The sequence below is a fragment of the Mustelus asterias genome, chromosome 6 (genome assembly GCF_964213995.1).
Source record: "Mustelus asterias chromosome 6, sMusAst1.hap1.1, whole genome shotgun sequence".
NCBI classification, from domain to species: Eukaryota; Metazoa; Chordata; class Chondrichthyes; order Carcharhiniformes; family Triakidae; genus Mustelus; species Mustelus asterias.
This window is the reverse complement of record NC_135806.1, coordinates 4,260,484-4,288,156: the sequence shown is the minus strand read 5'-3', so window position 1 is coordinate 4,288,156 and position 27,673 is coordinate 4,260,484. Positions and strand designations below refer to the sequence as shown.

At 45.3% G+C, this 27,673-nt stretch overlaps 1 protein-coding gene across 1 annotated transcript in view; it reads right to left on the bottom strand.

Annotated features, from left to right (window-relative positions):
• The window catches only part of megf10 (multiple EGF-like-domains 10), a 165,563-nt gene that overhangs the window by 23,520 nt on the left and 114,370 nt on the right, over positions 1-27,673 (bottom strand). The window contains exons 11-17 of the mRNA XM_078213956.1: positions 26,440-26,560; positions 22,556-22,719; positions 21,322-21,424; positions 7,292-7,438; positions 4,318-4,452; positions 3,250-3,378; positions 813-941 (exon numbers count right to left, since the gene is read on the bottom strand). Coding sequence (XP_078070082.1) covers positions 813-941; positions 3,250-3,378; positions 4,318-4,452; positions 7,292-7,438; positions 21,322-21,424; positions 22,556-22,719; positions 26,440-26,560 — 928 coding nt within the window. The remainder of the gene's footprint in view (positions 1-812; positions 942-3,249; positions 3,379-4,317; positions 4,453-7,291; positions 7,439-21,321; positions 21,425-22,555; positions 22,720-26,439; positions 26,561-27,673) is intronic.

Sequence of the window (27,673 nt, the reverse complement as noted above, 5' to 3'; positions counted from 1 at the left end):
TCTACCATGGAATGTCATGGAAGGGCATGGGGTTCGTTCACTTTAATCCACCCTTTTTCTCTACCCTCACCCCTCTTGCTTTCCAAGACCCACAATCTGGTTGGGTAATGAGATACCCGGTTAGTTGCTCTCTTTACTCGGATCCCAGATGCCCTGTTGCCCTCACTGGGGCATTGTCATCTCGCCCAGGCTCAGGTTAATTATCACAGAGGGCTTTGTACAAGGAAAGCAGTATTAAAATGTGAGCACAGAAATCACAGCAAGAGTGAGGAAAAAGGTAAAATTGACTGTGCAGTGTAATAATGATCGACAAAGATAATTAGTTCAGTGCTGATTTTTCACACAAATATGACAAAAATCCCTTTGTACGAGAGGTCACAGACCTGAAACGTCAACTCTGTCTGCAGATGTTGCCTGACCTGCTGAGTATTTCCAGCAATTTCTGTCTTTACTTCAGATTTCCAGCATGCAGAATCTTGCTTTGTGAAAATTTTCTTTTCTCTTGGTCCCAGAGCTTTAGTGTGGCACAAAGCACGGAATTCCAAAACAGTAAATACTCCAACAGTTTCTGAAGGTGCACTCCCAACTTGAATCCATCAGGAATGTCATGGAAGGCTCATATATGGGGTTCAGAAATTCCGGAGCAAGAGAGCGACAAAGACAGGGACCCAGACATAGAGAGAGCGACAGAGACAGGGACCCAGACATAGAGAGAGCGACAGAGACAGGGACCCAGACATAGAGAGAGAAAGAAAGACTCATGTTTATACAATGTCAGCCAATGGCTTGTAGGAGATCAAACGGGTGCTTACTCTGTGTGCAGTAAAGTCCAGTCCAGCCCGGTGTACACTTGCATTCTCCGTCATAAGCACTACAGTGGGCTCCGTTGTGGCAGTTACAGGTGTGGATACAGTTTGGACCCCAGTATCCGGGTGGACAGGCTAAGAAAACCAATAGAAAGATTGGAGTCATGACCGTCTGCCTTGATTATAAGCTGCATCCCTGTGAAGCTTCCCATAGTAATATAACAAACAGAAGCAGCAGAAGTCACACCAGCTCGGGAGCTTGCTCTGCCCCTCAAAACGATCATGGTGGATCATCTGCCTTGACTCCACTTTTCTGCATTATCTCCATAACCCTTCATTCCCTTAGTGCCTTCCTTGAATTTACTCAATGACTGAGCATCCACAACTCCCTGGGTAGAGAATTTTAAGATTCACAACCTCTGAGTGAGGAATTTTCTCCTTAACTCAGTCCAAAATGGCTGACCCCTTTGTCCTGTGACACCCGCCCTCTCAACCCTCCATGGCCTAGACTCTCTATGTGGAGATGCCGGTGTTGGACTGGGGTAAACACAGTCAGGAGTCTAACAACATCAGGTTAAAGTCCAACAGGTTTATTTGGCGTTTGCTACCAAATAAACCTGTTGGACTTTAACCTGGTGTTGTTAGACTCCTTACTAGACTCTCCAGCCAGGGGTGGGAACAACATCTCAGCATCTTTTCTGATTTGTTCTTGGGATATGGGTGTTACTGGCAAGGCCAGCATTGCCATCCTTGAAGGCATTAAAGAGTCAACCACATTGTTGTAGATCTGGAGTCACACGGAGGCCAGACCAGGTAAGGACGACAAATTTCCTTCCCTAAAGGACATTAATGAACCAGATGGGTCTTTACAATAACTGACAATGGTTTCATGGTCATCAGTAGATTTTTACTTCCAGATTTTTATTGAATTCAAATTTCACCATCTGCTGTGCTAGGATTTGAACTCGGGCCCCAGAGCATGCCTCTGGGTCTCTGGAGTACTAATCCACTACTCCATCACCTCCCTGAGGTTAAACCCTGCAAGACTTTTATATGCTTTACCCTCATTCTTCTAAATTCTAGAGAACATGGGTCATTCTACTAAATCCCTCTAGACATTTGAAGAGTGATTTTGATTTGCAAGGAATAATATTTTCCAAGAATTCTGAATGATTGCAATCTTCAAACATTAGCTGGAATACACTGCCTGAAAGGACAAATGCAGCATAGAAAGCATCCTTTCTGGTTGTATCACAGCTATGGCTCCTGTTCTGCCCAAGACCGCAAGAAATTACAAAATGTAGCCCAATCCATCACGCAAACCAGCCTCCCATCCATTGACTCTATCTGCACTTCCCGCTGCCACGGCAAAGCAGCCAGCATAATTAAGGGCCCCCACGCACCCCGGACATTCTCTCTTCCACCTTCTTCCGTCGGGAGAAAGATACAAAAGTCTGAGGTCACATACCAACCGACTCAAGAATAGCTTCTTCCCTGCTGCCATCAGCTTTCACTCACCTGAGGAAAGAGCAGCGCTTTCAAGCTCGTGATTCCAAATAAACCTGTTGGACTTTAAGCTAGTGTTGTGAGACTTCTTAATGTGCCCATCCCAGTCCAACGCCAGCATCTCCATGTCATCAGACTTTTGAATGGACTTACCTCACATTAAGTTGATTTTTCTCTACACCCTAGCTATGACTGTAACACTACATTCTGCACTCTCTCCTTTCCTTCTCTATCAACGGTATGCTTTGTCTGCATCGGGCTCACGAAACAATACTTTTCACTCTATGTTAATACATGTGACAATAATAAATCAAATCAAAATCAAAGACAGTGGAAGCGGATTCAACAATAACGTTCAAAAGCCCAGTGGATAAATGCTTGAAAGGTTCCCCTGAATGTCTCATCAGCATTCATTTATCGACAAAAAATATTTATACATTCATAGGGTCATTCAGCAAGAATGGGGCCATTCAGCCCATCATTGTCTGTACTTGCTCTCTGAAAGAGCTATTCACTTAGTCCCACTCCCTACATCCCCCTACTCTTTTCTGCAGTCCTGCAAAATGTTTTCCTTCAAGTGTTTATCCAATTCCCTTTGCAAGTTACGGCTGAACCTACTTCTACTGTCCTTTCAGGCAGTGTCTTCCTGTGAATAGAATTCTGTTCCTTTTCCCTATGGTTCTTTTGCCATCATCTGTGTCCTGTGGTTACTGGACCTCTCCACAAAAACCAGTCTGTTTGTTATGGTATAAGTCTTAAAACATGAAATCTTGTCGTGTCATCCTTTCATCTACCAACCTGAAGTTTTCATTTCTTTTTTCGGTCTCCACGGGGATTAGAACATGAGGGGGAGAACTGACACTTTTTAATCCCTCTTGAACAATAACTTTTTAAGAAATCGACAGAAAATGCCGAAGAAAGAAATGTTGATATTTACGTTGAGAACAGTCGCTTCCAATCCATCCTGGGTAGCACTGGCAGGACCCATCGATGGGATTGCATGTTCCATTGTTCGTGCATGTGCAAAAACTAGCACAGCCTTTCCCGAAACGACCGCTGGGACACACTGTAAAACAGCAACGGAAACATCAGACACCGCGGTGAAAGAAAAATAAACTGATGGAACGCAGCATGATTTTGATTCAATTGTACTTGTTTATTTAATATCTGAGAATCGCTGCCAATGCGTTCAAAAGTATCGACACTGATGTTACTGGATATTTACAAGTCGGGGAAGATATAATCCTATCTCAATCCTTATCTTGTATTTATTGATTCCAGGTTCACCAAACAGTATCAGTCCTTCACTTAGCCTGATTATCTAAAGATAACATTGTCAGTGAAATGATTCCAGAAAAGTCAGTTTAGCTCAGTCGGCTGGATAGCTGGTTAGTGATGCAGGGCGATGCCAACAGCGCGGGGTTCAATTCCTGTACAGGCTGAGGTTATTCACAAAAGCCCCGCCTTCTCACCTTTGCCTGAGGTGTGGTGACCCTCAGGTTAAATGGGCGGCATGGTGGCACAGTGCTAACGCACTGCTTCACAAGGTTAGGGACCTGGGTTCAATTCCCGGCTTGGGCCACTGTCTGTGTGGAGTTTGCACGTTCTCCATGTGTCTTCGTGGGTTTCCTCCGGGTGCTCCGGTTTCCTCCCACAATCTGAAAGACACGCTGGTTAGGTGCATTGACCCGAACAGGTGCCGGACTCCGGTGAGTGAGGGAATTTCACAGTAACTTCATTGCAGTGTTAATGTAAGTCTTACTTGTGACTAATAAATAAACTTTAAACTTAACACGTCAGCTCTCCCTGCTCAAAGAGGAGAGCTGACATGTAGGCCATTGTGGTCATCTTGGACTATAGGGACTTTACCTTTTAGTCATACAGCTTTATATTTCTTTGTTCTCATTTAACACGAATTGAATGGGGGACTTAACATAAGCACTAACCAGCCACACAATGTGAACAGAAACCCCAAAGCTTGCAGCCCAGCTTAAGAGAACGCTACCTTCATTGCAGAGGGCTCCAGTGAAACCAGGTAGACAGTCACACTGCCCAGTGACGTGATGACAAGGCCCATTACTGTGAACGCAGTGAGGACAAGCCTGACTGCATCGATGTCCGTAGAACCCAGGGGAACAGACTGCAATGGGAATATTAATAGTCACAATCAATCAAGGTTACTGTTCACAACTGCAACATTTTAAAACAAAAGTTAGCCATCTTTCCAACAACAACTCCTCCTGGGAACGTACTAACCTTCTACCTCCTATCTCCTTATATTTAACCGCGAGTGTCAGTTCCTCTGGCACTCCCGAAGGTAGACTGCTGACTGCGAGCACTCTGTGTACTGCTGTTAGAGTTTGTAAATAAAGGGATTTTGGTGAAAGGACTTCTGCCTCTGAAGACTTGTTACAGTCATGTCTTTGCGAAGCACCTTGGAGTGCTTTACTGTGTAAGAGGTGTTATACCAGTACAGGTTGCTGTTGTACCAATACCCCTGCCAGTGAAAACACTTTCCACTCCATCAAAATACTTCATGAATTTGACACCTCAATTAAATGCTCCCTTAACCTTCTCCCCCCAGCTTACTATTTGTGGCCCGGATTCCTGCACCAGATAAGACATATTTATATATTTCAAGCTGGTCTCGGAGTTAGTTGTCATGTCACAGGGGCTATTGTTATAAAAGATGTCTCTGAATCCCAGTTTGTTGCTTTTCCAACAAGTGATCTGTTATTTCTGGGATAAGACCATAACACATAGGAGCAGAATTAGGCCACTCGGCCCATCGAGTCTGCCCCACCATTCAATCATGGCTGATACTTTCTCATCCCCATTCTCCTGCCTTTTCCCTATAACCCTGATCCCCTTATTAATCAAGAACCTATCTATCTCTGTCTTAAAGACACTCAATGACCTGGCCTCCACAGCCTTCTGCGGGAAATACAGCCACCCATTATAAAACCTGCAAGGTTAGTTAAATTAGAGGCTACCAAACTCTCGGCAATCTCTCATCATTTAGATAATAAGCTTTTTTATTCTTCCTGCCAAAATGGACAATTTCACATTTGCCCTCATTATACTCCATTCGCCAGCTCTTTGTCCACTCACTTGACCTATCTGTGTCCTTTTGTAGCCTCTTTACGTCCACTTCACAATTTACTTTCCTACCTATCTTCGTATCATCAGCAAATTTAGCAACACGTCTTCAATCCCTTGATCCCAGTCATTTATATAAATTGTAAAATGTTGATGTTCCAGCACCTATCCCTGTGGCACACCACTCATCACATCCTGCTAACCAGAGTAAGACACATTTATACCAACTCTCTCTTCCCTGTTAGCTAGCCAATCTTCAATCTGTGCCAATGCGTTACCCTCCTGCGCCGTGAGCTTTTATTTTACGCAATAAACTTTGATGTGGCACCTTATCAAATGCCTTCTGGAAATCTCAGTACAGTACATCCACTGGTTCCCCTTTCGCTGCAGCACATGTGACCACTTCAAAAAAAAACTCCATAAATTGGTTAAACATGATTTCCATTTTGCAAAAACATGTTGGCTGGAATTTTACCACCTCGCCCGCCACGGGAATCGGAGAGGGCGTGGAACACACAATGGGAAGATCTGTTGACATCGGGCAGGACTTTACAGTTTTGGGACGGGCAAGGCTTTAAAATCTCACCCATTGACTCTGCCTGATTGCCTTGAATTTTTCCAAGTGTCCTGCCTGCTATAACATCTTTAATAATGGCTTCTAACATATTCCGATGTCAGATGTTAGGCTAACTAGCCTGTAGTTTCCTACTTTCTCTCTCCCTCATTTTTGAATATAGGAGTTACATTTGCTATTTTCCAATCTAATGGAACCTTCCCCAAATCTAGGGAAGTTTGGAAAATTAAACCATTGCATCAACTTTCTCACCTCTTTCAAGACTTCGGGGTGAAGTCCATCGGGACGCGAGGATTTGTCAGCCCACAGAATAATTTGTTTAATACTACTTCCCTGGCATTTGTAAATTTCCTGAGTTCTTCCCTCCCTTCCATTTCCTGATTTACAGCTATCTCTGGGATGTTACATATGTCCTCCATAATGAAGACAGATGCAATATACCTGTTTAATTCATCTGCCATAGCCTTTTTTCCATTATTAGTTCCCCAGACACACTTTCCATCAGACCAATGCTCACTTTGTTATTTTTTTCTTATTTAAATATCCGTAGAAGCTACTTATTGGCTAGCTTTTTCTTGTATTCTACTTTTTTTTCTCTCCTTATCAGTCCCTTTGTCATTATTTAATGTTCTTTATATTTTGCCCAATCTGCTGACCAGCCACTTGGCTTTGCACAAATATGTAGGCCGGAATTTTCTGACCATTCACGTCCCGCCACCATTACAAGCGAGGATGGAGAATTTGGCAGTCATCCAAAAATCTCCGTTCACTGCAGTGGGACCAGACAATGGCACGGTGGCACAGTGTGGGTCAGCACTGCTGCCTCACAGCGCCAGGGACCCGGGTTCAATTCCAGCCTCGGGTGACTGTCTATGTGGAGGCTGCACATTCTCCCCGTGTCTGTGTGGGTTTCCTCCGGGTGCTCCGGTTTTCTCCCACAGTCCAAAGATATGTAGGTTAGGTAGATTGGCCATGCTAAATTGCCCCTTAGTGTCAGCGGATTAGCAGGGTAAATACGTGGGGTTACGGGGACAGGTTCTGTGTGGGATTGTGGTCGGTGCAGACACGATGGGCCGAATGGTCTCCTTCTGCACTGTAGGGATTCTATGAATCCTGCCAGTGTGAAATTCCAGCCATGCTTTATCTTTAAGTTTAATACTGTCTTTAACTTGTAGAATTTTAACTTCACACCTGACCCCAACCTGTCCATTCCTGGGCTTTAACATTCAGCTCTATGGGTCGAAGTACAGAAAGGTCACTGAAATACTGAAATTCAGTCTGCTTCAGAGAGCGATGCATTTCTTACTGCGTTGGCAGGTGGTGCCTCTGTACCCAGGAGCACATTCGCAAGCGCCGTCATCAGGTGAGCAGGAAGCACCATTCTTGCAGTTACAGGGCAGTGTACAGTTTGGTCCCCACCGTCCTTCTGCACACACGCTATCACAGTGTATACCTAAATACAGAGCAAAAGAAAATCTCTGTCAGACCAACCTGCCAATCAACATTCAAAACTTGATTAATCAGTACAGTTTATTAAGCTAATAATAGCTTTTCCTTCGCCAAAACAACAATTTGAATTTAAATAGCACCTTTAACATACTAAAATGTCCCAAGGTTGGTTAGACCACAGCTCGAGTACTGCGTATAGGGTGGCACGGTGGCACAGTGGTTAGCACTGCTGCCTCACCACGCCAGGGACCCGGGTTCGATTCCTGACTTGGGTCATTATCTGTGTGGAGTTTGCACGTTCTCTCCGTGTCTGCGTGGGTTTCCTCCGGGTGCTCTGGTTTCCTCTCACAGTCCAAAGATGTGCAGGTTAGGTGGATTGGCCATGCTAAATTGCCCCTTAATGTCCCAAGATGTGCAGGTTAGGTGGATTGGCCATGCTAAATTGCCGCTTAGTGTCACAAGATGTGTAGGTCAAATGGATTCGCCATGGGAAATGTGTGGGGTTACAGGGATAGGGCAGGGGAGAGGGCCTGGATAAGATACTCTGTCAGAGAGTCGATGCAGACCTGATGGGCCAAATGGCCTCTTCTGTACTGCAGGGTATCTAATTCTAATATCTCCTTATGTGACTCAGTATTAAATTTTTGTTTGATAATCGCTCCTGTGAAGAACCTTGGGACATTTTGCTATGTTAGAGGCACTGCATAAATGCAAGTTGCCGTGGTGACAGAGTTTCACTTTGCACAAAAACAGTTGTAAAAAATTGAGGGAACAGTACTGCCAGCTCGCTATTCTTTTCTTTCAACCTCCCGGTGGAGTTGCTGTAGAAAAATAAATTCCACTCCATTCTCCCGTCTCTGACCCAACATTAACAATCCAATCAGGTTTCTGCTTTAAATTGGGAGCTTGACTAAACGCCTTCATTCATGGCGCTCTCAGACCACTAATGCAAGAATGCATTGCCCATCAACAAAGGATTAACAGTTCCAAATAAGGCTCTTGGAAATAACAGGCAAAGGGGAAAACATCTTCCTGACACGTTGGCGATGGGAACTGAGGGAACAGGAGGCGGGCGGTTGCTCAACTTCTTCGAGCCTGTTCCGCCAATCAGCCAGACCCTGTTGGATAAGGCTTTCCAAATTCCTGCAGGGTTTTCTTACGGTCTGTGGCTATAATCCGAAAGTTTTCAAGTGAATTGTTCATGGACAGGTGGTGGCACCATTGGGAAACATTACCTCAGACAGGGCAGTGCAGAGAAATGGGGCAGCTACCTCGGGAGGTTGCCAAGTTCTGTTTACAGGTGCAGTGACGAAAACAATTTTTAAAATTGCATCGCACAAACGGGCGTGACAAATCATCCGAGGCCACACAGGCAGATGTGCCACATAACTCTGTGACATATTAACGAAACACGAAATTTCCTGCAACAATCTTGCCTTTTATTTTCGCAGCACCAATCGGTGAATATCTCTTTTTAATCGGAATGCCAGTAAACATCCATCGCAGAGTTTAGTCCTTATTGTGTCTACTCTCCTGACAATGGGGCCTGTCTTGTTAGTGAATGAATCATTTGGCCACAGCTGATGAGAAAGCTGACTGGGTCCCACAGAAAGCACGCTGTATTATGTAACAGCGTAAATAAAGCAAATTAGTGAAGCATAATTTTGAAACAGAACAATTTTCTCCTTTTTTTTCAAAAAGAAAAATCCAGCAGTTCTCCTTCATTACGAGAGGAACCGTTAGTTTTCTTCAATACATGAATATCTAAATGCTTCCCCTCAGCTGAAGAGAGATGATCATTTTGCAGAATCCTTGCGTCTGTTGTGATGTTGACAAGTTGTACGATGTTGGAATGGATTGCCAATGAAAAGGACAAAGAACTCTTTCAGGACCTTCCAGGTTGCTAGGCAATTGCACAGTGAACACGATAAACTTCAGCTAGGCAGCGCTCTTAAAAAAAATGCACATTCATTTCATGCCCAATGCTTTACACGTGGGGTTCTTAAGTTTAATTCAGCATTCATCTGGAACAGTAGTGACATGACTTGGGTTAAAGGTTCTATTGTGCAATCGCAGACAACCTCCATTTTCAAAGCTTTGATACCAATCTGTTAACTAATATGATACGGTGAGGCACAGAACTGGAAGTACATTTAAATCACCAACAAAATTGAAATATGTTCCAGATTATTTCTGAGAGACTGAGCTGGCTGAGGTCCCTTTCTCTTCGAAAAGACAAGGTGGCAGGGGCAACCTGATAGAGATCTTCAGAATCATCAGCGCGGTAGGATAGATATAGAGAAGATATCTCCACTTGTCAAGGTGAGGCCAGAACCAGGGGTCAGAAATAAGAGATAGTCACTGATAAATCATAGAATCATAGAATCCCTACAGTACAGAAAGAGGCCATTTGGCCCATCGAGTCTGCACTGACCACAATCCCACCCAGGCCCTACCCCCATATTCCTACATATTTACCCGCTAATCCCTCTAACCTACGCATCTCAGGACACTAAGGGCAATTTTTAGCATGGCCAATCAACCTATCCCGCACATCTTTGGACTGTGGGAGGAAACCGGAGCACCCGGAGGAAACCCACGCAGACACGAGGAGAATGTGCAAACTCCACACAGACAGTGACCCAAGCCGGGAATCGAACCCAGGTCCCTGGAGCTGTGAAGCAACAGTGCTAACCACTGTGCTACCGTGCCACCAATCCTGTAGTGGAGATGCCGGTGTTGGACTGGGGTGGGCACAGTAATAAGTCTCACAACACCAGGTTGAAGTCCAACAGGTTTATTTGGAATCACGAGCTTTTAGAGCTTTAACTCACCTGATGAAGGAGCAGCGCTCCGAAAGCTCGTGATTCCAAATAAACCTGTTGGACTTTAACCTGATGTTGTGAGTCTTCTTACTGATAAATCCAGTAGGGGGTGTGGGAGAAACCTCGTCACTCAGAGCTTGGTGAGAGTGTGGAACTCACCGACACAGGGTGCTGAGCAGGCTGAGGTGAATGGTTTAAGGAGAAGCAAACACATGAGGGAGAAAGAAATAGAAGGTTTGTTCTGAAAGTGAGATGAAGAAAGGTGGAAAGAGGCTTATGTGGAACAGAAGCATCAGTTAGGAACATACACTGAAACACAAGGAGTTACAAACAGGAATAGGCTATTCAACCCTTTGAGCTTGAACCACCATTCAGTAAGTTCATAGCTGATCTGATTGTGATCTCAATTCCAATTTCCTGCCTGTTCCCGTGATTTCCTCACCTGTCAAAAACCGATCAAACTCAGCCTGGAATAAATTCAATAACTCAGAAAATTCCACAGACTAACTACCCTGTGAGAGAGAAAAACAATCTCCTCACCTCTGTCTTAAAAGGGAGATGTCTTATTTTTAAACTGTGTCCCCTAGTCCCAGTCTCTCCCACAAGAGGAAACATTCTCCTGGCATCCAAATGTCAAGACTCCTCTGGATCTTATGTTTCAGTGAGATCACCACTCGTTCTTCTAAACTCCAAATGGGTAAAGGTCCAACCTTTATAACTTACTGTCCTATCTAACTTTGTCTCATCAGCAAATTTAGCAACCATGCTGAGGTTCCTTCATCCAAGTCATTGATATAGCTTGTAAATAGTTGCAGCCCCAGCACTGATCATAGAATCATAGAATCCTACAGTGCAGAAAGAGACCATTCGGCCCATCGAGTCTGCACTGACCACTTTCCCACCTAGGCCCCAACCTTTAAATTTGTCCTTTCCTCACAGGATAATATCTCTCACCCCAGGAATGAGTTGAATGAACCTTCTCTGAAACAAGAGCTCATAGTCATAGAACCTTAGAATCATAGAAACCCTACAGTGCAGAAGGAGGCCATTCGGCCCATCGAGTCTGCACCGACCACAATCCCACCCAGGCCCTACCCCCACATATTTACCCGCTAATCCCTCTAACTACACATCTCAGGGCCAATTTTTAACCTGGCCAATCAACCTAACCCGCACATCTTTGGACTGTGGGAGGAAACCGGAGCACCCGGAGGAAACCCACGCAGACACGAGGAGAATGTGCAAACTCCACACAGACAGTGACCCGAGCCGGGAATCGAACCCGGGACCCTGGAGCTGTGAAGCAGCAGTGCTAACCACTGTGCTACCGTGCCGCCCCAAGTGTAGTGTAGTGTAGGGGTAACACGGAAAAAGGATTGGTTTGCTAACAGGAAACAGAGATTGGGCATTAATGGTCATTTTAGGGTTGGTAATGAGTGGAATGTCAGTGGCACGGTGGGACAGTGGTCAGCACTGCTGCCTCACAGCGCCAGGGACCCGGGTTTGATTCCAGGCTTGGGTCACTGTTTGTGCGGAGTTTGCACATTCTCACTCTGTCTGTGGGTTTCCTCTGGGTGCTCCGGTTTCTTCTCACAGTCCAAAGGTCTGTGAGTTAGGTGGATTGGCCATGCTAAATTGCCTTTTGGTGTTGGGGGGGCGACTAGCTAGGAAAAAATGCATGCGGTTATTTGGATGGGGCCTAGGTGGGAAAGTGGTCAGTGCAGACTCGATGGGCCGAATGGTCTCTTTCTGCACTGTAGGATTCTATGATTCTATGATCAGTGCTGGGGCTGCAACTATTTACAAGCTATATCAATGACTTGGATGAAGGAACCTCAGCATGGTTGCTAAATTTGCTGATGAGACAAAGTTAGATAGGACAGTAAGTTATAAATCATATAATCCCTGCATTGCAGAGGTAAAGAGGACAAAAATGTGGGGGGGAGGGGGGAAGGTGGGGGGTTCCGGTGGGGGGGGTGGGTGCAATCTTCTGAAAAGATTCTAAGTCCAGAACAGAGCGTGAAAACAGGAGAGTTTTGGATCCTTTTTTTCAGAGTCCAAATCTGGTATCTTACGCACTCAGTGCAGAATAAAACCTCAAAAACCATTTCTCACCTGTAGGGGGAGTGAGCATGGCTTAAATCGCCAGAAAGCTGGCTGAGAGCACGAGAGGGTGCAATTGCGCATGTACAGACCTCTCTACTCTGAGAGCAGCAGAGGGACCTGTCACATAGCCTCTGCTGCTTTCAGCTGGCCTCCCCCACTACCACAGAGGCCTGCTGTCGATATGAGCTTCACTCCCCAGCGACCATGGGGTCCCACTGCCAATCGTGAACCCCCCCAACCAGACCGATCGCCCCCTGCACCCCGTTCCCCCCACCAAGTGAACATATCCACTTTAGCAGGAAGACTAGAAAAGATTTTTAAAATGGAGATTGCAGAACTCTGAGGTACAGAGGAATCTGGGTGTCCTGCTACAAGAATCACAGAAAGTTAGTATGCAGGTACAGCAAGTGATTAGGAAGGCAAATGGAATGTCATTGTTTACTGAAAGAGGGGTGGAATATAAAAGTACAAAAGTTTTGCTACAATTGTGCAGGGCATTCGCGAAGCCATATCTAAAATACTGCATTCAGTTTTGGTCTTCTTATTTAAGAAAGGACAGAATTGCATTAGTAGCAGTTCAGAGACGGTCCACTCGACTGATTCCTGGGAGGAAAGAAGTCACAGGTTGGGCCTGTATCCATTGGAGTTTAGAAGAATGGAAGGTGGTCTTACTGAAACATATTTGATTTGATTTGATTTATTATTGTCACATGTATTAACATACAGTGAAAAGTATTGTTTCTTGCGCGCAGATGGACTTCAACCCGGATAAGTGTGTGGTGATCCATTTTGGCAGATCCAATGGGATGAAGCAGCAGTATAATATGAAGGGTACCATTCTTAGCAGTGTAGAGGATCAGAAGGACCTTGGGGTCCGGGTCCATAGGACTCTTAAATCGGCCTCGCAGGTGGAGGATGCGGTCAAGAAGGCGTACGGCGTATTGGCCTTCATTAATCGAGGGATTGAGTTTAGGAGTCGGGAGATAATGCTGCAGCTTTATAGGACCCTGGTTAGACCCCACTTGGAGTACTGCGCGCAGTTCTGGTCACCTCATTATAGGAAAGATGTTGAAGCCATTGAAAGGGTGCAGAGGAGATTTACAAGGATGTTGCCTGGATTGGGGGGCATGCCTTATGAGGATAGGTTGAGGGAGCTTGGTCTCTTCTCCCTGGAGAGACGAAGGATGAGAGGTGACCTGATAGAGGTTTACAAGATGTTGAGAGGTCTGGATAGGGTAGACTCTCAGAGGCTATTTCCAAGGGCTGAAATGGTTGCTACGAGAGGACACAGGTTTAAGGTGCTGGGGGGTAGGTACAGAGGAGATGTCAGGGGTAAGTTTTTCACTCAGAGGGTGGTGGGTGAGTGGAATCGGCTGACGTCGGTGGTGGTGGAGGCAAACTCGTTGGGGTCTTTTAAGAGACTTCTGGATGAGTACATGGGATTTAATGGGATTGAGGGCTATAGATAGGCCTAGAGGTGGGGATGTGATCGGCGCAACTTGTGGGCCGAAGGGCCTGTTTGTGCTGTGGCTTTCTATGTTCTATGTTCTATACAGACAAAACATGCTGTTCATAGAGAAGGAAAGGAGAGGGTACAAAATGTAGTGTTACAGTCATAGTTAGGGTGTAGAGAAAGATCACAAGATAGGTCCATTCAAAAGTCTGACAGCAGCTGGGAAGAAGCTGTTCTTGAGTCGGTTGGTACATGACCTCAGACTTTTGTATCTTTTTCCTGAAGGAAGAAGGTGGAAGATCCTGATAGTGTGGATGCTGAGAGGATGTTTTCCCTTGTTGGAAAGATTAGAACAAGGGGGCACAGTGCCGTAGAAGGATTTGACACCTAAAGGGTAAATATGGGACTGAGTACAATGCCACACACACGGTGATATAAGAAGGTACATGACCTAGAGCTCAGGCTGGTCCAGGAATAGGTAGCAACATCTAAGGGCCCAGTATGGGGTCCTCTCCATATCTTTACCCTCCAGTGTAAGTATGTACATAGTTCAGCAATGTTAATAAAGACTTCTTTGTAATTTCAACAAGACTGCTTCATGATGTCCAAGCAATACATATCATGGATAGCAGCAACAGAACAGATCACACACTTTCAGAATAGGGATCTCCCACTTAAGACAGAGATGAAGAGAAATTGTTTCTTATAGAGGGTCGTGAGTCTGTGGAACTCTCTTGACCAGAGAGTGGTGTAGGCTGAGTCGCTGAATATTTTTAAGGCTGAATTGGATAGATTCCTGACTGCCAAAGGGATCAAAGGGTGTGGGGAGCAGGTAGGGTTGAGGCCACAATGAGATTAGCCATGATCTTATCAAATATCGCAGCTGGTTCAAGGGGCTGAATGGTTGACTCCTGCACCAAACTCATATGTTTGTAGAGACCAAAACTGTAGAGATTACTCCTGATGTGGTCTCACCAAGGCAGTGTACCATTCCAGTATAATATTCCTACTTTTATATTCCACACCCCTTGCAATAAACACCAATAATATATTTGCTTACCTAATCACTTGCTGCACCTGTATACTAACTTTTTGTGATTCATGTGCTCGGACACCCAGATCCTTCTGCATCACTGAGTCCTACAATATCTCTCCATTTAAACAGCATACAACTTTTCCATTCTTCCTGCCAAAGTGGACAACCTCACATTTTCCCACTTTATATTCCATCTGTCAATTTTTTGCCCACTCACTTAACCTAGCTATGCCCCTGTGTAGACACTTTGACTCTTCTTGACAATTTACTTTCCTACCTATCTTGGTGTCACCGGCAAATTTGGCCACCATACATTCGATCCTTTCATCCAAGTCATTGATGTACGGTAGGATTTTCGGACTCCCCCCACCTCCCCCCCGTTTCTCGGCAGCAAGAGGCAACCACAATTGGCTGGTGGTGGGATCTTCTGGTCCTGCCACTGTCAATGGGATGTCCCATTATATCCACCACCAGGAAACCCATAGTGGAGGGGGTTCATCGTCAGGACAGCAAGATCCCGCTGCCAGCCAATGGCCTGAAAATCCCACCCAGACTTGCCAACCTGAAAATGACCCATTTGCCAACTCTCTGCTCACTGTTGGTTAAGCAATATTAAGACATACTAATCTGTTACCCACTACACCATTCTGCATAGATACCTTTGATATAGCACCTTGTCAAATACCTTTTGGAAATCCAAGTACACCACATTTTAGAGGTTCCCCTTCATCCACCTTGCTTGCTACCTCCTCAAAGAACTCTAATAAACACAATTTTCCTTTCATAAAAGCATGTCTGGGTTGAACTCCATCTGCCACTTCTCCGCCCAGTCTTGCATCCTATCAATGTCTCGCTGCAACTTCTGACATCCCTCCACACTATCCACAACACCTCCAACCTTTGTGTCATCAGCAAACTTACCAACCCATCCCTTCACTTCCTCATCCAGGTCATTTATAAAAATCACAAAGTGTAAAGGTCCCAGAACAGATCCCTGGGGCACTCCACTGGTGACCGACCTCCATGCAGAATATGACCCATCTATAACCACTCTTTGCCTTCTGTGGGCAAGCCAGTTCTGGATCCACAAAGCAATGTCCCCTTGGATCCCATGCCTCCTCACTTTCTCAATAAGCCTCGCATGGGGCACCTTATCAAATGCCTTGCTGAAGTCCATATATACTATATCTACTGCTCTTCCTTCATCAATGTGTTTAGTCACATCTCAAAAAATTCAATCAGGCTCGTAAGGCATGATCTGCCTTTGACAAAGCCATGCTAACTATTCTTAATCATATTATAGCTCTCCAAATGTTCATAAATCCTGCCTCTCAGGATCTTCTCCATCAACTTACCAACCACTGAGGTTAGACTCACTGGTCTATAATTTCCTGGGCTATCTCTACTCCCTTTCTTGAATAAAGGAACAACATCCGCAATCCTCCAATCCTCCGGAACCTCTCCCGTCTCCATTGATGATGCAAGGATCATCGCCAGAGGCTCAGCAATCTCCTCCCTCGCCTCCCACAGTAGTCTGGGGTACATCCCATCCGGTCTCGGCGACTTATCTAACTTGATGCTTTTCAAAAGCTGACTTGTGACTAAATAATAAACTTAATAAACCTAATTAAACTAAATAAACTTTAAAACTTTAACCTTTACAAATTTAACAATGGCTTCAAGCAATTTCCCTGAGACCGATGTTGGAATAACTGAACTATAACTTCCTGTTTTGCATCTCCCTGCTTTTTTGACTAAAGGCGTTACATTTGCTATTTCCCAATGTGCTGGGATCCTTCTAGAATCTCAGGAATTTTAGAAGATTATCTCCAATGCCTTTATTTTCTCTGCAGCCACTTCTTTTAAGACCCTAGGATGCAAGCCATCTGCTGCTGGGGACATGTCAACCTTTGGGTCCAATCATTTTCCCAGCATCTTTTCCCTGGTAACGGTAATTGTTTGAAGTTCCTCCCTCCCTTTCACCTCTTGAGTTTCAAATATCTTTGGGAAATTTTCTAAGTCTAAAGGTCGACTTTTCCCATTCTGCCTGCCACGGGAATCATGGGCAAGGGGCGGACCATGGAAAGGTCCATTGACCTTGGGCGAGACTTTCCGTTTTTGGGGCAAATGTGGCCAGAAATTCCCACCACTGGTCAATGTTTCCGCTATTTCCTGGTTTTCCATTGTTAATTCCAACTGCCCTGATTCTGTGCTGTAAATACTATGTGGGTATCACATCGCTAAACCATGTTGTATAGCGTGGAAATTGTCTTTTATTTTTAAACGTATCATTTCAGTATTGCAGTTTTATAAGCCGCTTAATCAATTAACATAGACTGAGAAGATTTAATCCATTAAATCCCACAACGGGCACTTCTTTCTTAAAGCGAAGGGAGTTACTTTATACCTTAAAATAAATGTATTTTTTGCAAGGAAGAAATGGACTTGGACTGCAGCCCACAATTAAGACAGAAGACCATTGAGAATAACAATTCCCTTTGCCAAAGGGCAGTTTCAGCACTGAACAGTAAGAATAAGCTTAATGGCCCGTAACTTCCTCAGAGTGGCAATCTCCATTCGATTGCACCCTCGATCTAACTTCACAGCTCCCAGCTCACCCTACCTTCCTGACTCAGCCTGCATGAGACAGGAGCTGTGCAACCCTCCCAGCTGCACTGGCGAGGAGTAACCGGGGTGCAGGGAGGTAAATCGCTCCCCCTTTTCGCAGCACTAGCTGCCATAAAGGGGACATGGAAAGGGACAAGTTAAAGGGAGCAGGTAAGTTGCAAAGGTAAATGGTTCAGACAATTGGACGAAGACCCGGTGGGGGGCAGCGGGGGGTGTGTGTGGGGTGGGCCACTGGGGGGGGTGGGAAGAGTTCCGAACCAGTAGGGAGGGTGGGGGTAGCCGGAGGAGAGGGTGGGGGGAGAGTCCGGGAGTGGATGGAGAGGCTGGGGACACCGGAGGAGAGGGGACAGGGTGGCTTAAATGTAAGTGGGAGACTAAGGGTGGGAGTGACAGGGAATCCCGGACCAGTAAGCGGGGGAGCTGGAGTGAGGGGGGGGAGGCACTGGAGTGGAGGGGGAGGGTTGAGACAGAGAGGATGGTCGGGAGTCAATTCTTCCATTTTGTTTATGTATAATCTTTCAATTGGGCTCTTCGTTCCACACCTGCCCCTCTCCATGAACACAAAGCCATGTGCTTTGAATGCAACAAACATCAACTTGCATTTATATAGCTCTTTCAATCTGTAAAACATCCCAAGGCATTTCACAAGTTTGACATCGAGGCACATAAGGAGATCTTAGGGCAGGTGGCCTAAAGCTTGGTGAAAGAGGTAGGTTTTAAGGCGCAGCTTAAAGGAGGAAAAAGGTGGAGAAGTTTAGGGAGATTTAGAACAAGTCAACATGGTTTTACAAAAGGGAAATCTTGTTTGACAAATTTATTGGAGCCTTTTGAGGATGTAACCAGCAAGATAGATTAAGGGGAACCAGTAAATACAGTATACCTGGATTTCCAAAAGCATTCTATAAAGCGCCTCACAAAATGTTAATAGGCAAGATAAAGAGTCATGAAGTCAGGGGTAATATTTTAGCATGGATAGAGGATTGGTTAATGGATAGAAGGCAGAGAGTCGGCATAAACAGGACTTTTTCAAGTTGACAAGGAGTGAATAGTGGAGTGCCGCAAGGATCAGTTCTGGAGCCTCAGCTACTTACAATCTATATGAATTACTTAGATTAAGTAACAGTGTAATCTTTGCTGATGATACCAAACTAAGTGAGAAGATTAGTAGTGGAGAGGACACACAGAGGCTGCAAAGAGATACAGACAAGTTACGTGAGTAGGCAACAAAATGCCAGATCGGGTATAATGTAAGGAAGTGTGAAGCTATTAACTTTGATCGCAAGATCAGAAAATCAGAATAGTTTTTAAAGGTGAGCAACTTGTAAATGTCGATAGTTAAAGACACTTGGGTGCGCCAACACAGAAAGTTAGCAAGTAGGTGCAACAAGCAATTAGGTAAACCAATGGCACGTTCCTCTTTATTGCAAGGGGATTAGAGTATAAAAATAAAGAGGTCTTGCTGCATTTGTACAGGGCTTTGCTAAGACCACGTCTGCAGACCTGTGTGCTGTTTTGGCCTCCACATTTAAGAAGGGATGGCCAGAATTTTTCGGGTGTTCACGGCAGCGGGATTTCCGCTTCCGCTGACGGTGCCCCCACCACAGGTTTCCGGGCAGCAAGGGGTGCATCCAATGGGAAACCCCACAGCAGAGCCAGAAGATCCCACCACCGGCCAATGGTGGGCCACTGTTTCGTGGCAAGTTGCATGGAAAATTCCACCCGGTGTATTTGCATTCGAGACGGTACGGCTAAGATTCACTAGACTGGGTCCCTGGGATGAGGGGCTTGTTTGATAATGGGGAACTGAGTAAATTGGGTTTATATTTTCTGGAGTTCAGTGGAATGAGAGACGATCTCACTGAAACCACCAAGATTCTGAAGGGATTTGAGTGGGTGGGCGTTGAGAGATTGTTTCTGCTGGTCGGGGAATCTAAAACACGAGAGCTTGTGAATCTGGGGTAGAGAATTCCAAAGAATCACAACCCTTGTGAATCTATAAACAAAAGTCTGCAGCAACATCTCTTGTGATGGTTATTTGTAAGAAAGTGTTATACAAGTTGTTGTTTTTATTGTGAAGATTATGACCTTGAGTTGTGAAAATACGAATTCAATGAGTATTAGGAATTCAAAATTGTAGGAATATTCTAAAATGCATGCATATTGTCTGGAATATGCAGAGTCCTTTTAATGTAAATATCTTTTTAAGCAACAATCTTTTTTTGGTGGATATTTTAGTAAACTGTATCCCAGTTTTCTTAGATTAAAAAAACTACATCGATAGTTGAAAGAGAGGGTTGTGAATCTTTGGAATTCTCTACCCCAGAGGGTTGTAGATGCTCCATCATTGAGTACATTTCAGGCTGGGATAGACAGATTATTGGTCTCTCAGGAAATTGAGGGTTGTGGGAATGATCTGGAAAGTGGAGTTGAAGCCCAAGAACAGCCACGATGGTATTGAATGGTGGAGCAGGCTTGATGGGCCGAATGGCCAACTGCTGCTCCAATTTCTTGTGTTCCTGTGGAGGGACTTGCAGGGCTTGAGTTTACCCAATTGATGTAGAGAAGGTGATTCCAATTAGAACATAGAACATAGAACAGTACAGCACAGAACAGGCCCTTCGGCCCTCGATGTTGTGCCGAGCTTTATCTGAAACCAAGATCAAGCTATCCCAGTCCCTATCATCCTGGTGTGCTCCATGTGCCTATCCAATAACCGCTTAAATGTTCCTAAAGTGTTTGACTCCACTATCACTGCAGGCAGTCCATTCCACACCCCAACCCCAATTGTAAGGGAAATGAAAACTACAGGTCAGAAACATACAATAGCCATTAATAATTTGTTCTTGGATGGTTTGTAGCAATTCCTACCAGGGAATCTGTTTGACATGATATGTCATGCTCCAATAACTTAAATGAGGAGTTTAGCAGAAAGGGACAAAGAATAAAGAACGATACAGCACAGGAACATGCTCTTCAGCCAACCAAGCTTGCGCTGATTCCTAATCCTTATTTAGACCCACTACATATTGCCCATGCGCAGTTTTTACCAGAGAGTGATGAGAATGTGGAACTCGCTACCTCAGGGAATGGTTGAGTATCGATACAATTGAGGGGAAGCTGGATAAGTGCATGGGACAGAGTATAACAATCCCCTGCTGGCGGGTTTGCAGTTCAATAACCAATATACCCACCCCTCCCCGACATGTCCACAATTTTACAGGTGGAGAGTGAGGCCTAGGATGGGGAACCCCAGTACTCATTAAATTCTGCCCATGAGGGCAGAAAGAACAGGGTGGTAGGGCAAGTCGAAGAGGGATGAGAGCAAGATTCTGTGGAGCATAAAAACCAGCACAGACATTTTGGGCTGAATGGCCTTATGCTCAGATATCATATAATCATAGAATCCCTACTGTGCAGAAGGAGGCCATTCGGCCTATCGAATCTGCACTGACCACAATCCCACCCAGGCCCTATTCCCGTAACCCCACATATTTACCCTCCTAATCCTCCTGGCACTAGGGTCAATTTTAGCATAGTAAGAAGTCTCACAACACCAGGTTAAAGTCCAACAGGTTTATTTGGAATCACGAGCTTTCGGAGCGCTGCTCCTTCATCAGGTGAGTCACAATTTTAGCATGGCCATTCTACCTAACCCGCACATCTTTGGACAGTGGGAGGAAACCGGAGCACCCGGAGGAAACCAACACTGACAGTGACTCGAGGCCGGAATTGCGCATGGGTCCCTGGAGCTGTGAGGCAACAGTGCTAACCACTGTGCCACCGTGCCACCTGGTATAATCCAATTCTTTACGTTAAAATTGAAGAAAGAGGTAACAGACCTGTCCACCCTGCAAGACAACGACAATATCCAGTGGTGGGGTGACATCCATCAGCGTGGCTACAATCGCAGCGTTCACTGCAGTTCACTCCATACGAACCATCCTGCCAACAAAAAAACACATTCACCTTCATAACAATGCTGAAGTTGCAAGAATAAGCAAAGGACGTTTACATGTCGCGACCCGCCGTGCTAACAGTGTTGGGGTCGAACAGTTCCAAGACAACATCAGCAAGCACTTAATCACACAGGCAGGAAATAGAAATGCAGAACTCTCTCCCCAAAAAGGTTGGGATGAATCGAAACTTTCAGAATTGGTATGGGTTGGTTCTTGCTAGGTAAAGATGTTAAGAATTATGGAATCAAGGCAAGTAAATGGAGCTAAGATACAGATCAGTCATGATCCAACTGAGCAGTGGAACAGGTTTGAGGGGCTGAATGGCCTCCTACTATTCCAATGTTCCGTACAAATTAACCATAATCTTGAGCACTTTAAGTTACTGCAGTTGGATAAAGTGCCTTATTTCACCGTCACTTCAATGTAGTCTTTTCAACTTGCCTACATTCTACAATAAAAGCCACCAACAAAAACATTTCCACTAACAACTTTACCCAACCACTACATCCAATTAGACACACAAAACTACACTAATTGCCCCTGCATCCTGTCTGTCTTCCACATGCTTTTGCCTGTCCCAGCGCTCCTGCGTGTAGCCAGCCCAGTGACTGCAGCGTTGCTGGTGGAAGGTTCTCACTTTCCCTGAGGGAAGGTTGGAGGTGGGCTTGCAGAGCGCCTCAGAGCAGCTCTGGACCTCAAGGGCCAGGCTTTGGACCGCACCATCCTGGCACGGGGAGCTGGCTGACTGCGAGGCAACAGCAAGGAGCAAGAAGCTGGCTTAGCTGAATTGCTCCCCAAGGGGCCCGAGTGTACTTTTTAATGAAAATACATTACAGAAATGTTAGAAAGTGCAGTTATTAGTTTGATATAAACCAAAGGGTAAAATAATAGATTAGGAAGAGGACCAACAATTTATAAGTGTATGCTTTTGCAGAAACAAGTTACACTTATCCAACTTTGTCCTTTTTAGTGCTCTTACAACAGAGAATTTAATAACATTAAACCTTCATTTGCCAACAAGGCTCTAGTATAAAGCAATACTTCATTTCAACATATTCTTAAATGTTCTTTAGCACAGTGGATTCATACAATGATTTTCAGCAAACGGTGGGATTACCTGACATGGATGCACACACTTGTCACCTCTCCACCCTGCCAAACAGGTGCAGGTCCCAGCCTGGGCGTTACACGCTGCTCCATTGGCACAACGACAGGTTGAGTTGCAGCCAAGACCCCACCTGCCACGAGGGCAGGGAATGGAACAGTCGACTCCATGCCAACCTGCGGTGTCAAAACAATAACCATTAACACTGTAACGTGGCAACCACATGTCAATGCTGTCCAACAAGTAGATGTGCCTCATACGCTCATGAGTGCTGTTTTAATATCCAGAAAAACTTAGGGCGGGATTTTCCAGCCGTGCTCGCCCCAAGGCTGGAAAATCCTGCTCGAGGTCAACAGACCTTTCCATGGGTCCTTTCCCGCCCGCTACTATTCCCGTGGTGGGAGGGACGGGAAAATTTCACCCTTAATCTTCGTTCGTTCTCTGAAAGTGAATCGTCTCACTTCCCCTCTCCCCCCTCCTCCCCATTCTAGCAGCAATAATTTGCATTTATACGGCACGTTTTATGTGGTAAATTGCCATGAATCTAGTCACATGAGTGTCATCACGTTTGACACTGAACTACATAATGATATATTAAAACCAAAAGCTTGGCCTTAGAAGTAGGTTTGAAGAAATATTTTAAAGGAGGAGATAGAGAGAGAGAGAGATGGAAAAGTTTGGTTGGGTGGGAGAGGGTGGGGGGGGGGGGGGTGCGGGGGGTGCGGGGGGGGGGTGGGGGGAGGGTGTGCGGGGGGTGCAAGCGGAGGGGTGGAATTCCAGTGTTTAAGGTCTCAGCCAGCTATTGGAAGACATTCAAATTTTTCTTGTATTCATTCATGGAATACGGGCGTCGCTGGCTGACCAGCATTTAACAGGTGACCGTACAGAGGTTTATAAAATCATGAGGGGCATAGATAAGGTGAAAAGGAATATGGGTTCAATGCAGGCAAATGCGACTAGTTCAGTTTAGGAGACCTGGTCGGCATGGACGAGTTGGGCCGAAGGGCCTGTTTCCATGCTGTATATCTCTATGACTCTATTTCCACTGACAGGAGGGTGGGTAACCAAAGGACACAGATTTAAGGAGGCTGGTGGCATAGTGGCACAATGTTTAGCACTGCTGCCTCACAGCGCCAGGGATCCAGGTTCAATTCCGGCCTTGGGTCACTGTCTGTGTCTGCACATTCTTCCCATGTCTGCGTGGGTTTCCTCCGGGTGCTCCGGTTTCCTCCCACAGTCCAAAGATGTGCAGATTAGGTGGATTGGCCATGCTGAATTGCCCCTTGTGTCCAAAGATACTTAGGTTAGGTGGATTAGCCATGGTCAATGTGTGGGGTTATGGGGATTGGGTGGAAGGCTGGGCCTGGGTAAGAGAGTTAGTGCAAACTCGATGGGCCAAATGACCTCCTTCTGCAGACTCTATGGTTCTATGGTTCCATAGTCAATGAATCAGAATGGGGCAAGTGTAGAAATATGTTTTTACGCAGCAAATTATTGTGATCTGGAAGGGGCTGCCAGACAGGGCGGAGGAAGCAGATTCAATAGTAACTTTCCAAAGGGGAATTGGGATGAATACTTGGGAAGGAAACATTTACAGGAATACAGTGGAAGAGCCGGGGAATTAAATTGATTGGACAGATCTTTCAAAAAGCCAAACTAGAGGTGTGATGGGCTGAATGGCCTCTGCCTGTGCTGTATGAATCTATAAATGTGATAGCATTGATTAGCATGTCTCTCCCCTGCCATGGTATTTGCTTTGTGGGTTTATTAAGCCAGGGACAGCTGTGCAAATGCATCTTTCTCCTGCCCCGATTTTCACAAATCCAACCTCTCACTTTGATTCAGGGGATGATTATAGGCTCCGGATAGAGACTTCTCTCCCCACAGCCCTGCGGGTTTTCACTTTTTGAATATTAATCTGATTCCCTTTTGAAAGTTACGACCCAATCTGCTTCCATCGCTTTGTCAAGCAGTGCGTTCCAGACCATAATTCACTGGGTTAAAAAATAATCCTCTTGAATATCAGGGGATTGAGTTAGTGAAGCCAACGTCCCTCCCCCATTCCCTTAAACAACCTCCTGATACTGTCTGCTGTAATATAATGAAATTATAAAAGGAATCGGCTGAATAACACCCCAGTATTACCCATCACTTGTTAAAAGGAGGGCAGCAAAGATAATTGAATGAAATGCATTTCTTTCATATTGTTTCACTATATTTTTAAAACAATTGCGTTCCTTTTCTTTGAACTTATTTTCTGACAGTTCCACTTACAGGCAGGTTGGGAGTTTGTAATGTGAAGCCCTCATATCAGTGACAGGACACCACAATAGCAGCATCTCCAGCCCCGGTTTTCTATACTCATTATCCCAGTATCAGCAGAGTTTAAACACTACCCTTGTGTGAAACTGGAATTTGCTTTAAAAATGCATTAGCTGTCTCCTGGGAACAGGAGCGAAAGTGAGATGATTCAGTTTGATTTCTTCACACACACTCCTCTCCACAAGGCACGACCTTAAGCGTCAGTACTTTTAACTACACTAGTGAACCAATGGGTACAGAGTACACATTTTTAAATCCTTGTACAGGTCAACAACAGTGTCATTCCATTCCAGATTTTGCTGAGCTACACTGGTTCCTGGTACGGCAAAGCCTCACTCTTCATATTCTCATTTTCAAATCTGTTCCTTCCATCACTGGTGGCCGTGCCTTCTGATTTGATTTGATTTATTATTGTCACATGTATTAACATACAGTGAAAAGTATTGTTTCTTGCGCGCTATACAGACAAAACATACCGTTCATAGAGAAGGAAATGAGAGAGTGCAGAATGTAGTGTTACAGTCATAGTTAGGGTGCGGAGAAAGATCAACTTAATAATTCTCCTCGTGTCTGCGTGGGTTTCCTCCGGGTGCTCCGGTTTCCTCCCACAGTCCAAAGATGTGCGGGTTAGGTTGATTGGCCAGGTTAAAAAAAAAAAATTGCCCCTTAGAGCCCTGGGATGCGTAGGTTAGAGGGATTAGTGGGTAAAATATGTGGGGGTAGGGCCTGGGTGGGATTGTGGTCGGTGCAGACTCGATGGGCCGAATGGCCTCCTTCTGCACTGTAGAGTTTCTATGATTCTATGATTCTAATACGAGGTAGGTCCATTCAAAAGTCTGACAGCAGCAGGGAAAAAGCTGTTCTTGAGTCGGTTGGTCCGTGACCACAGACTTTTGTATCTTTTTCCCGAAGGAAGAAGGTGGAAGAGAGAATGTCTGGGGTGCGTGGGGTCCTTAATTATGCTGACTGCAGGAAGTGTAGACAGAGTCAATGGATGGGAGACTGGTTTGAGTGATGGATTGGGCTACATTCACAACCTTTTGTAGTTCCTTGTGGTCTTGGGCAGAGCAGGGCCATACCAAGCTGTGATACAACCAGAAAGGATGCTTTCTATGGTGCATCTGTAAAAGTTGGTGAGAGTCGTAGCTGACATGCTGAATTTCCTTAGTCTTCTGAGAAAGTAGAGGCGTTCCTTAACTATAGTGTCGGCACGGGGGGACCAGGACAGGTTGTTGGTGATCCTTCAGCTGCCTGTGGCCCTCACCTTTTGAATTCTCTCCCTAAACCTCTCCATCTCTCTCTCCTCCTTTAAGACGCTCCTTAAAACCCACCTCTTTAACCAAGCTTTTGGTCACCTGTCCCAATATCTCATGTGGCTCAAATTCCATGAGATTACACTCCCATGAAGCACCTGGGGACATTGTAATACGTTAAAAAGATTCAATAAAAATGCAAGTTTAAGACAAAGCAATAGATGAAAACACTCAAGCGGGATGGAAGCTGGTGCCTGGCTGTTCTTTTGAAATATTCTAAGAGGTGAATAACCACAAACTGTTTTACAAAACCTCCCTTACCTGCTTTACAGGTGCATGAGCCATCTATTGGGGAACAGACTGCCCCATGTTTGCAGTCACAGGCGGAGGAACAATTGACTCCGTTGGTACCAACAGGACAGGGAGTTGAGCAATCAGATCCCTGTGATACAATAGAAATGGAATGATAGTTAAGAGTTTAAAGATGAGAGAGATTCTAATATGAGAGGAAACAGTAGAAAATCTGGAGTTAGGAATTGACCGTAATAGTACAGCAGCAAATGAAGCATTTCGAATCACTGCTCTTTCCTGAGGAGAGTAAGAAGTCTCACAACACCAGGTTAAAGTCCAACAGGTTTATTTGGAATCACGAGGTTTCGGCACGCTGCTCTGAGTGATTCACCTGATGAAGGAGCAGCGCTCCGAAAGCTCGTGATTCCAAATAAACCTGTTGGGCTTTAACCTGGTGTTGTGAGACTTCTTACTGTGCCCACCCCAGACCAACGCCAGCATCTCCAGATCATGGCTACTTTTCTGAGGAGATTGGCAGGAACTTCCCAGCCGTTCATCCAGCGGGACTTTCCGGTCCTGCCGACAGCACACCCCCGTTTCCTGGCAGCGAGGGGAACATTCACCAGGAAACTCCGCTGACATCTCCGAGGCCAGAAGATCTCCCCCCCCACCGGCCAATGGCGGGCCACCTCTGCCGCCACGAAACACGCAGCGGGTTGTGTAGAAAATTCCGCCCGCAATCTCTAAACAAGGTGAACATCGGGAAACATTGAACAGGCTGTCACCCTTCACTCTAAAAGAGGGAAGACAGAAGAATGGCCTGATAGAGTGTTTTAAAATGATGAAGGGATTCGAGAGGGTAGGCACAGAAAAGATGTTTCCACTGTGAGGATTGCCAGGGGCCATCGATATGAGATAGTCACCAATAAATCCAATCGGGAATTCAGCAGAAAGCTCTTTACTCAGCAAGCAATGAGGATGTGGAACTCACTACCACAGAGTGCGGTGGAGGTGAATAGTGTCGATACATTTAAGTTGAAGCTGGATAAACATGAGGGAGAAAGGAATAGATAGATTTATTGATAGGGTGGGATGAAGAGGGAGTGGGCAGGGACTTGTGTGGAGAATAGATTCCAGAATGGACCAGTTGGACCGAATGGCCAGTTTTCTGTGGTTCCAACAGGGTTTACACGGGGCACAGCTGTGAGAAAATTTGTCTTCCTGGGAAGAAGAAGGTTGTCAACATCGAGGACGTTTATTGGGG